General features: G+C 42.1%; 1 protein-coding gene across 2 annotated transcripts in view; it reads right to left on the reverse strand.

Annotated features, from left to right (window-relative positions):
- Positions 1 to 4702: 4702 nt before the first annotated feature.
- The window catches only part of XRCC5 (X-ray repair cross complementing 5), a 40386-nt gene continuing 32858 nt past the window's right edge, over positions 4703 to 12230 (reverse strand). For both annotated transcript variants that reach the window (XM_081885652.1, XM_081885653.1), the window contains exons 17-21: positions 11328 to 11437; positions 10746 to 10842; positions 8940 to 9007; positions 6730 to 6804; positions 4703 to 5950 (exon numbers count right to left, since the gene is read on the reverse strand). In XM_081885652.1, coding sequence (XP_081741778.1) covers positions 5936 to 5950; positions 6730 to 6804; positions 8940 to 9007; positions 10746 to 10842; positions 11328 to 11437 — 365 coding nt within the window. In that variant the 3' untranslated portion in view covers positions 4703 to 5935. The remainder of the gene's footprint in view (positions 5951 to 6729; positions 6805 to 8939; positions 9008 to 10745; positions 10843 to 11327; positions 11438 to 12230) is intronic.

Here is a 12230-nt window from a genome sequence, read left to right on the forward strand (position 1 = left end):
GAAGATGGAATCTGTGATTTGGCGGAGCCCGTAACAGACAAGAGATGAGAGGCAGAGGCAGGAGAAGCTGCAGGATTGGATAGTGAAGATCAGGTTGCAGGAGGAGGGAGAGATATGCCAGGCTGGTGTGGAAACAATCACCTCCATACCTCCTTCTCTGGCTCCATCACTCCGGCTCCCTTGTCTCTCAGGACCAGGAGAGGTTGGAAGAGGGAGGAGCAGAAACTGGTTACACACAGGCAGAGTCTTCGCCTGCTTGAACACAGCTCAGATGGGGGAGATACATAAGCTGAGGTTGAGGGCGGGGCCTCTCTGTTGCTGCAACTGCCTCATTGGGTGCACACCTGGGAGTATGTAGGACTGGTGGACATGCCTTTACCTAACTTGTAAGTGTACTTTTGACAATAAAGTATTCATTCCTCACCCTGGCCTGACAGCATCTCTCAGTTGTTCCCATGGCAACACAGCACCCTCTTTAGGATGCTACGGGAGGTACTTAGCTGGGCAGGTAGGGACATTATCTTAATGAAGAAACAGATTTGATCAGTTTAGCAGACTTCCTCTTTTAAATTCTAACCTCATTGACACAGCATCAGAGGTTTGTATATCATCCCGGCCATCCCCCCAATCCTATACTGTAACAATATTATTATTTTTAAATGTGTTTTTTTCAAGTAAAGAGATGTGTGTATAGGATCCTGACCAGGACCAAAGAGAGACATTAACTCTTTGCCCCCATCATGGTCTATATTATCAGAGGGCCTCCCTTTCTGGTTTCTACAGTGGTGCCTCGGGTTACATACGCTTCAGGTTACAGACTCCGCTAACCCAGAAATAGTGCTTCAGGTTAAGAACTTTGCTTCAGGGTGAGAACAGAAATCATACTCCGGCAGCGTGGTGGCAGCAGGAGGTCTCATTAGCTAAAGTGGTACCTCAGGTTAAGAATGGACCTCCGGAACAAATTAAGTACTTAACCCGAGGTACCACTGTATATACAAAAGGAAAGGAAACTCCCAGTTCCCAGTGGAGACCTTTAACCATGAAGTAGACTATAATTCGCAAAAGCTTGTACCATAAATGTACTGGTCTTTAAGGTGCCACAATACTCTTGGTTGTTTTTCTTGCTAGGGACTAAACAGTTACCTCTCTGAAAATTGTTAAATAGATTCCGATTGTAAGCTGTACTGCCTGAGTTCACAGTTAGAGAGACTGATATGTAAAACTCAGCATTGTTCTGAGTCCCTTGCTATATTTTACCACCCTAGGTTTAGCTAAGGACAGAGCTTCTAAATGTAAATAGCTTTATATCTAAGGCCCTTGCCTATTGTTATAACTTCAAATTAGGCCTCGAAACTGTTTTCTTCCCATGCAGCATGATGCTAAGGAACCCAGTGGGAACTGACACCATGCAAACCAAGTGTCTCAATGAATCAAAGACTTGCCCAGGCTTTCCTTGCCAATGCTGCTCTTATTCGCAAAGATCACATGACTGCGCTGCGTAAATTATGACACTTGCATGCTCATTTGCATATATGTTCAGCCAGCATGCATTTTATTTCACATGGTATTAATCCATGTAGAGAGACGCTTGCAAGGCTAGGATGCTGAACACCAAAGAATTGCATTCTCAAGGTCACAGGAAACGAAGATCACCAAACTACCTCGGTTATCTGTTCACTCCACAGCGGTAATATATAGAAGAATCAGTTTTACTCAGGTTAAACTATAGTTATGAATCTGAATAAAACAAAATAAAAATTCACTTCTTTTAAGAAAGGACCTAAAAACCACCTCCTTCAGTGGAGACTGCAGCATATCCTCTTCAAGAGATGTAATGACATTCTCTGCAAACCCAGCCAGAAGAAACCAGCGCCTGCGGCTTCCATTTTGAATCATACTCGAACTGTCGCAAGATCCTTGTAAACATGTTACAATAGGCTATAAAAAAAATGTCTTTTTGTGGTTGGTCATTGCTGGGTGTTAATAGCTTTCTTTATCACCCAAAACACCTGGAAAGGTAGCAGGGAAGGAAACTCTTCGCTCCCACCATCACAACAATCCTGCAATGAATTCTAGGCTGTGCTGTTAACTTTTTCTTGTCCTTCAGTAATTTAAGCCACCCACATGCCAGAAGGAATTTCTACTCCAAAGCGTGGGGTATCAGATCTAAGATCAGAAGTGGATTTAGGAAACTGCACTGGGCACCAAGCGGAGGGGGGCACCACAGGTCTTCACGACTATGACACAGTGCATGTGCAAAACGGAAGATGGGGTGGGGCACAGACTTCTGGTCTCTCACAAGGTGCAGCTGAAATTTGAAAGACCAAAGTCTGCCCCTGTCTAGGATCCATGGAAGTAAAGAGCTGGAGTCAACCTGTCATTCCATAGGCTGCATTTCTATCCTGCCCCTCGGTTTATATAGTTTTCTTTGCCTATTTCATCTGTGAGGTAGGCCAGGTTAAGGGAGAACGACTGGTCCATGGTCATCCAGTGAATTATCTAGCTAAATAGGGATTTTGAATAAGAGCCTCTAATCACTATACTATACTGATTCTCGGTATTTGGTATTTGTTGAAGAGCCAATGCTTCTCTGAGTCTCAGCTGCCCTTCCTCCTCCTCTTACTGCTGCATAGAGGGCTGTTCTTATTCTGAGCACTTGAGCAGGACAAGAAAGGCAACAGGTGTGCTAGGAAGGCCCGCCAATAAATAAAACCAATAAACAGGGAGGTGACAGCAGAGAACAAGCCAACAAAAACAGAGAGCGAATATAAGGCAGCTCTTGCTTTCAGTCGGAGAAGGCCAGATCCCTTGTAAAAACCTCCCAGCTCATCCATAACAGCCCAAGGCTGGTGTGTTTGCCCCTGCCATGCACATTATTGATTGAGATATTGGGCATTAAAAAACCCAGAGTCATTCAAACACCAATTACTGACACCCCTGTTAACACACATAACAAATTATCTTCCTTTGAGAAACCTCATAAAAATAGAGAAACCAATTTTGTGTGTTTCTGCTGTTTGTTCTGAACATAACAGGCAACATTCTCACAACCATATTCTGTGCCTGGCGGCCTGCTGAGCTCGAGATAAGTGTGACTATCTCCAAGTTCTATTAGTACATATAAATTATGCCTCTCCTCTCAAGGCGTTCACAGCATAACTGCCCAGCCAATAATACAATTCCAGCACGCTCAGGGCACCAATAAACAAAGCGAGACACAAAGCTTATGGCAACTAGTAAACAGTTCATTGTTTCTCATCTTGCATGACAGCAGGAGGAGGAGATGGGAGAAATGAGACAATGGATCCATTTCCAGCCTTTAACATTTCATTTTGAAGGCTTTAAGCATGTGCATATAGCCAATAACCGTCAGAGTAATATGTGGAAAGTCAAAACATCCAAGCTGCAGCTTGATGCTCTGAGCAGTATCCATCTGTCTCTGTGTTCACATAACTTCCTGAATCCATTCTTGAGTGGTTGAAATTAGAACAGCTGGTTTGGGTCTACTGCATATCAGGAAACATTTTCCAGCTCACTGTGGTTTTGGCTAACTCAAGAAGATTCACAGTGGCTTACAAGTGAATCCTCAGAACAACCCTATCACTCTTTTTACACGTGGGAAAATTGGACTGTAAAATGAGTGGCTTGTCTGATGCCATAAGGGTGGTGGAACCTGAAGCCAAATCTGCAGAAAATGGATGTTTCAATTTTGTCTGGGTGGCTATGATGGAGCCTTTTCGGAAAAGTACGATTCTATGGATCTGCTGTGTGTGCTACAATGTGGTGCAGGTCAGCAAACAGGTGAGAATAACCAGAGCCTCAGAAACATAGGGCTCAAAACCTGCAGCCAACAGCAAGATTTTCAGACTTGGGATGCAATTCTCTTGCAGCCAGAAAATATCTCCCATGACCACAGTCCCATGTTTAAAGCCGCTGCACTACTGCTGCCTCTTTGAGTTAGTAAACTCTTGGCAGAGGTTTCAAAAGGGTTTCATAAGGCAGACACAGAGCTAACAGCAGGGCAGTTGAATGTTACACAATATTTTGCAGTATGCAGTCAATCCACTATTCTGACAGCAAAATATATTAACTTTCAGAACGACTGCTGATTGAATTGATTGAAAGCCAAACAATTAATAGACTAAACCCCCACCTCAAAAAGGGGGCATCTAAAACAAACTGATTTATCACAACTCTGTTCATTAAAGTTACAACCATGAAAGAAAACAGACACTTTGGAATATTAATCTTCTGGTTAAGGCAGTCAATTCACAGACCATCAGCATTTGGAAGCTCGCCCCAGGAGAGGAGCCTCCTTTTGCAAAGAAGTGTCTGGATCCTGTGGCAAGGGAAGAAAAATAAGGGCCCTTCCAGACATCAGCTTTCTTCAAGGATCATGGGTTTTTTCAGATGATGGGCACCTGTAGGTAAATTAACTGTGCCACTTGCTGTGATGAATGCTACCAGTGGACCAGCATGACAAGAGGAGAGGAGAGCAATCACCACACCAAAGAACTGGTGACAGACTCAAGCCACTTTTTAAAAAAGTCCCCGCCCCCTTCTGCTTATTTTCATGCCCTCACTTGGAAAGCCAAGGCTTTTAAGTGCCCTTAAACCTACCCTCCTTGTGATGAGGAAAGAAGATACCCATTTTATGAATAAGAAGCCATGTTGCACAGAGTACAGAAATGACAAGACAAGGTTCCTACTAAACATACTTTGGCTTTTAATATATAATTTTTCTATAGCAACAATATTATTATCTTTACAACCAAGACTGTAACAAATTACACTGCATCAAGCCAGCCTACATTTAACCCGTGCTTTTAGCATCAGTGGCACTGGCAACTAGGTGCACTGTTCGTTATGAAAACTAACCAAGGCAGCTAAAAAGTGGTGGTTGTTAAGGAAATGGTTAAAAGGCAAAAACCTGACTTTGGATATAGAAGTTGGGGGTTGGGAGGAATGTGAGGAGGAAGATAAAGGAAGTTAAATGACTGATCTGAACCGTGTACTGCAACATCAGGAAGAATGCTATGTCTAACCACAGGCTGTGGTTGTGACTTTAAATGCTCCAAGGCAGGGAGAAAGAATGCAGCCGTTGTGGCTCCCACTCCTGTCCTCTGCTTGATAGCTTCATCCACTCCTTTCAACTGCTGACAACTAACACTAGAGCTCTGCTGGCTACAAAAGACAAATAGAAAGGGCTTGATGAAGGAACCCACGGAGCAGTAAGGTGGAATATTCAGCAGCTGCTTCTAACCATTTGAAGGCATAGATATGCAAACTCTGAATTGGCAAAAAAACACACAACCACCTCTGTGTATAAAAACTGGCTTGTGATTCACCTGGTAGGTGTTGCATTGGAAAGGACACATAAACCATGAGCTTCAACAGATAAACATTTGCAACTCAAGAGGCTTTTCTGGGTTGCAGTTTATGAGTACAAATCTTTGGAATCTTTTTAAAATTCTTCACTGGTATTTCAGGTGTTTATGGCATTCATGAACAGACAATATTTCTGTTAGTATGCTGAAAAGACACACATATTTCTGGATACGAAGTCTATTGGGATTTCATTCTGACAGTATTCCCTCTGCAGACAGTGAGGTTAAGGCATCAAAATCTCTTGTGACTATAACAAAGGCCAACATATGACAACAACAGGTATTTGCTTTCAGAGAATGTGAATCAGTCCTATTAAATGGAGACTGAGCAGGTAAAATTCAATGCATTGCCTTGGTAACTTGTGACAAATTAGAGAAAATGAAGATTTGCACCATCCTGGAGATTTCCTTGGAGCCAGTGCCCTCTTTCTGGGTCGTAGTATCTACACAGGACTTCCTGGCCACACCTTTCTTTACCACCCATGTCATTCTCTCTGGAGCCTCAAAACATCTTCAGATCCACCCATTCCGAGACACTGTCCATCCACTTAAATCATGTCCAGCTGCAAAAGCAAAATGGCAGAATTGAAAATGGGGCCATCAATTTCAGGCTAAGCTTGTGCAGGCCACGTACAAAGTGATGGTTATTGAAGAAAAATATGTACAGCCTTTTAAAACTTAAGTAAGAGAGATTTACTACTATGATATAGTTTATGGCAGTGCTCCATTCATTACAGAAACAAAAAAAGCAAGAAGGCTCAATTCAGTCGTAACGCCAAATCCTTTCTGACCCAGCAGCTCTTCCCACAGGTACTGAGGGGGTTTAGAGAAGGGAAGTCTGTAAATGTTAAGCCTTTACAGGCAACTTACAGGTAGAGGGTGACAACCAACATTAGTCACTAACACTACTAACACCCTGACCCTAAGTCATTTATTGCAAGGGCACAGGAAGTGATCCATTAATTCCCTATCTTAATTCCTGATCCACAATTTGAGAACCGCAGCCTGATAAGATGAGAAAATATTTTACGACCTCTTGATTCAAATCTGGTAGGGTCACCAAGGCTCAGATAAAGCGGCTTTAGTGAGCTGGGTCTGCCTCATACTGCACCAGCAGCCGCCTCCCCCACCCGCCTGTTGTTGTTGTTTAGTCGTGTCCGACTCTTTCTTACCCCATGGACCAGAACACACCTACCCCCTGAGCACACCACCTGCCTACCCCCTGGGGTACAGAAATGTAAGAAACTTCACATTAACATGAATATTTATCACCCGCATCATCCTCCAGTACAATCCAGTTACTTAAAGTAATCATGTTGGAATAATGCTTTAAAATACTTACCAGATCATCAACATCGCCGCCGTCATCATCTGCCACTGGTGAAGTTTCCATGAGCTTTTCTTTGGGAGCCAAGAACTATAAACAAACAGTTATTCAAATGTCAATTGGGAATTCCATTGTGATTTTTGATTATCTATAACAGTAACATTGAATAATAATAGATAGTGGAAGAAGCAAAATTAGAACAAACTTAAAAACAATTGAATATAGCCAAACAAACAAACAAATATTAGAGTCACAATACAAGACAAACAAATCAGTATGTAAAAGTACGCTAGCAAATTACGTTTGACTAAATTTTCCAAATTTCAATTTTGTTCTGCAGTTTCTTATATGATTCTATTGCAACCTTTGATACTCAGAAAATGGCCCATTCCAACCTGGATTAAAGTCTTTCAATCACTTAAGATCTCTAAACTGAGCAACGAGTCACTGCCACAGAGCACAGAAATGTTTTTAAAGTCACAAATTTAATCCAATTCAAATTTCCAGCAACAGAAAAAAAATACAAATGCTTTAACTGCAGCTCCCCAAATAAAAAAAATTCACAATGTATGATGGCTGCTCTAGTTGCATCACAGTCCAAAGGCCAGTGTTTCCTAAGCTGCAGGCAAATGTTATTCTACACATAATGTTTAACTTAAGGCTGCTATGGCCTTTGAAGCAGAAAGCATCACAGATCTGCTAAGGTTATACAGCTGAGAAGACTGCAAAGTCTCAACACATCATCCCTGTATGCTTTTTTCCCTGACACTGTGGATGTAAAACCATTACTGTACAGGCAATATTGAAGTAAAAGCAAGTTGTCAAATTTAAAAGCCTTTTTCCACTGGAGCAGATCCCATTTTACATAGTTAATTAAGGTAAAACGCTATTTCTGAAAGTTACATATTTGCTCCAAGGCCTCTAGAGTGGCATCTCGGCACTAAATTAGATGTAAACAACACATCAGAGTCTTGAAGACACTGAGGATGAGAAATTGCTTAGCAACAAAATTAAACTTTTTATTTCCCATCAAGAAGGCACTGAGTATCAGCAGAAGATTTTTATTCTTTCCTGACAAGATCTGTTTTACATTTATGCAGAAGCAAAATTACACGTAATGGTTGTGCTGAAATCCATTACCTTCCTTGAGATAACGACAGGCTGTGCTTGGCAGGGCTGTTCTTATAACATTGCAGCTCTGTGTTCTGAAGAGGAACACGCTCCCCACCTGTGCTCTTTCATGAATATACTGCCTTAGAGAGAACAATTCTCCCAATGAAAGGAATTAAAGTCCCCGCCAATACAAGATGTGGGCCATGGGTTAAGCTCTTACCCATGTATATGGACTTACCTCATGCACTGTCCCATTCATGCAACTTAGAATGCCCATGATCAGTGACTTAGATGACTTGGCCTGCTCACATGCTAGCATTACATACAAATATATCATGGCACACAGTGTGTTTAAGTGGGATACAAGCTTACATGGGAAATGGCTTTCCATGTGCACTATGTGCTGAATAAATCAACTTCAATGCCTGGATAAAATATTCAGCAGAATCAGCAAGAAAGGAGGTGGAAGAGTAGCTTGTGCCCTTCAGAATGCAGGGGCACAATGCTTCCCTATGTAAAAAGCTCCCTGCATATGGTAAACTAGAGCACCAAGGAGAAAGTTTTAGATAATATATGCAGGTAGGATATATTGTTTATCTAGTATCATTTTAAAATGGCATCCCCACACGTTCAGTCTGAAGTGGAATAGGCCCAAATTCTACCACCTCACTTTGTTGCATGTGGGAGCAAAAACTCATTCACAAGAAATATATAGTAGGGAGGACAAAATAGCTGGCGGACTCTCTGAGCAGCTGGAGATAGAGACCTGCTATCATGAATGCACATCTGTGCACAGGCATACAGCAAGCTGTACTAAGATATTTTGCTGCTTAAGGGGGCACAGGAAATGCCCCCCAAGATGGGGGCAGGGGGGAGAGAGAGAACTGCTCTTTCCTGTCAAAATCTATTGCCGGAGGCAGTCATCTCACTCTGCCTAACAGTAGGGCCGGCCCTAGCTGTACCATTTTTTCACACTCATCAATCTGCACACCCAAAAGAACATTACCTGGCCTAAAGGTAGGTTAGGTTCGCCACACTAGATACTGATGTAGCTTATAAGCTACATATTTTTTTCTTAAAAAATAAAAAATAAAAGGCACTCTATCCAATACCTTTTGGGCATCTTCAGCTGTCAGAGAGCTTCCTTCAGTTTCTTCTTTGGTGATCAAGGAAATTCTATCTATGAATAATCAAACAAAAGACAAGTACCATACTATAATTTTCTCTGAGTGGAAGTAGAAGATTTTACGGTCACAAAACCAATGTTTTCTTGAGGTCCACAGGGTAAAACAGCTCTCGCAAAAAAATCTCAAGTACCACGGTGTATAAAAACAACTAATGAATGTTTGTAATAGATTAAAAAACCAACCATTTCAAGGTGTGTGCTTTTCCCTGGACCAACTAGTTTCTAGAATACTAGAAAATACTTTGTTTGCTAGTGTATAGCAATAAAGACACATTGTTACATTCTGCGCAGTATATCCCAAGATTTCCTTAACCAAAGCCAGTGCTCCCCTTTCACAAATGGAGATGCCAGGACAGAGAGATACAGTAACTTGTCAAACATTACACCAATAGTTAAAATGAAAACCCATGAGGCTTGTTTTTACGATTGATTTCATACACTGTATACTTTTGTAATTTTTGTGTGCACTGCTTAGACATTTTTGTGAGTAAATAGCTGACTAAATACATAATAACAAATAAATGCAAGTGCATGACTAACAAAGCTAATAGCCACCATTCTCTGGAGTCCCTGACGTGAACACCTTTTGTACCAGTTTCAATTTCATCGCTCCGCTTTCTTTCTCCTTTATGCTTACAGTTATACCTCATTAACTCAAATGACACTAGTCAGGACTCACACACGGCATGATGAATTCCGGATTCTAGGGAGAAATTGCAACCACCACAATAGGACTGCCACAGAGCACGTGCTCTTCCTCAACCGTGGCAAGCGGTTACCTGAGTGCATCACTCAGTTGTGGGAGAGAGGGGGACATCAGTGGAAGGCGTGGGTATGTGGCCAAGACCCAGGAACATTGAGTTGCCGTCAATATATTGTGGACTCAAGTTTTGATTATTAAAATGTTCTGGCTTTTGCCTTACTACTCAGGCATGGCACACCCTTGCTTAATTCCCTATGCTCGGTGGTATCAATGTAACATTCTGCTTTGGAACAGTGGGTTGTACACAATCAAGTCATCCCATTAACTCAAGGGCTTTCACCTATGCAATGGGACTTCCTCTCGTGTGCCCCGCCTCCATCTGTACTGAGGGTTCCCAACCTTCCAGAGCAGATCTCTGGGAATGTGGGAGATGTGGAAGAGTGGAAGTTCTGTGGTACAGGTGGAAGTACTTGTGCTAATGGGATGACTTTGCTAGATATAACCCAGTGTCTGCATGCAATTTTTAGTGCAAATGTTTTTGTGTTTTTTTTATTATTATTATAATTTATGTATTAAATCTGCATACCACCCTTCATCTGTAGATCTCAGGGCAGTTCAAAGCATAAAAACACAGGATAAAAACACAAAATGCATGTATTATATATTATTATTTTGTATCCCCTTTTATGGCACACAAGGGAAAAATCAAATGCATTTCAGATCTACAAAGTAAGGTAAATAAATACAACTGGACAAAGTGGTAAGTAAAATACTTGGGGGGGGAGACATAACAAAAAAGGAAATAACTGCATTCCAGAGCTGTCACACACACCCTACATACTGTACATAAAATAATAAACCATGTTTTTCAATATAGATTCTCTGCAGAGATGTACTACAGGTCTGCATTCACTCTACTCATTCTTCTGGAAAGAATTGTGAGCACAATCATGCAATTTCCGATTTGCCTCTAAGCTTCACTCTTCTCCTCCCCCTTGCACCGTACATTGTAAATAATGTCTGACATACCTTGTATTACAGTCTCCCAGAAATCAGTTAAATTTTTATCTTCCACTCTCTTTTTCAGGGCCTGCAGAAAATCATTAAAGCACTGCACCTCTGACAGCTGAAACAACAAGGATAACAAAGGAATCACAGCGATGAATAAAAGTTAGCATGACACCATATTCTTAATTCATCATAATACTCTGCCTGAATAAATGGGGGGAGGAGGGGGTAACATTTCAAACCACTGCACATTTCTGGCCTCACTCAGAAGCAAACTTCTAATGTGCGGTGAGTCACAAAAGAAATGACATTTCACAAAGCAGCACTGTCTTTTTTATGATTTGCTTTATTCAAGAAGTTATTTGGGAATTGCACAGCTTCCTTTTCATCTAACGGGTCAGAGGTATTGTCTTTCCACATTTGAAAAGCCCCAGTGGAACTTGGTCTAAACTCTGAAGAGCCCAAAAGGCCAATATATAACACCAAGGTGTCTTTTAAGCCTCCAGAATGCCATAGCCATTTTAATTCTGTGCATCCTTTTTGATGTTGTCACGTCATCCCCCTACTCTCCAGCAATGAGTGCAGTTTCCACATGTGCATTACCTTAATAGCTTCCTCTCGGAAAACTTTTATGCAGTCAATGCTCTTCATATAATACAGATGCCCCTTGTTCTCCAGAAACTGGTGGATGTGGTTTATCAGCTGCTGACTAACTGAAAGGCAAGAACCAGAAAATTAGTAAAATTGCTCATAAGGAAGAAGAGGAGGAGGAGGAGGAGGAGGAGGAGGAGTTTGGACTTGATATCCAGCCTTTCACTCCCCTTAAGGAGTCTCAAAGGGGCTCACATTCTCCTTTCCCTTCCTCCCCCACAACAAACACTCTGTGAGGTGAGTGAGGCTGAGAGACTTCAGAGAAGTGTGACTGGCCCAAGGTCACCCAGCAGCTGCATGTGGAGGAGCGGGGAATCGAACCCAGTCCACCAGATTAAGAGTCCACCACTCTTAACCACTACACCACACTGGCTCCACAATGTGTATCTTGTGCAAACTACATATGCATTAAACCTAAGGTTGGAACTTTGACATGGGAAGCAGGGGCTTCAGTGGGTGGCAATAATTTATTTGATTTAAGTCAGGGATCGGCAGCCTCTGGCCCCTGGGCCTAATTTGGCCTTCGAGATTGGGCTGCTAGGCTGCTTGGGGAAAATCACATGCCTGCTAGCTAGCACAAGCCTGATGTCATAATAGATGACAGGTGCAGGAAACTTCAAGCCACAACAAAAACCAAGAAGAATTGGGAGCATGCTCTTTGGAGTGTTCCCAATTCTTCCTTTTCATCAGAAAGTCTGCATTTTTTGAATTTGGTGTCTTTTTGTTTACATGCCAATCACTGATCAGTGCTTACAGCAAGCCCTACTAGAATCGCTGCCCAATGCAAGGCTTCTTGGGCCACCTGACATCATTGCTACGCTGCCCGTCAAAAATACCCCATAGGGAGAGAGGGTA

This window comes from Podarcis melisellensis (assembly GCF_964234715.1).
Source record: "Podarcis melisellensis genome assembly, chromosome: 1".
NCBI lineage: Eukaryota > Metazoa > Chordata > Lepidosauria > Squamata > Lacertidae > Podarcis > Podarcis melisellensis.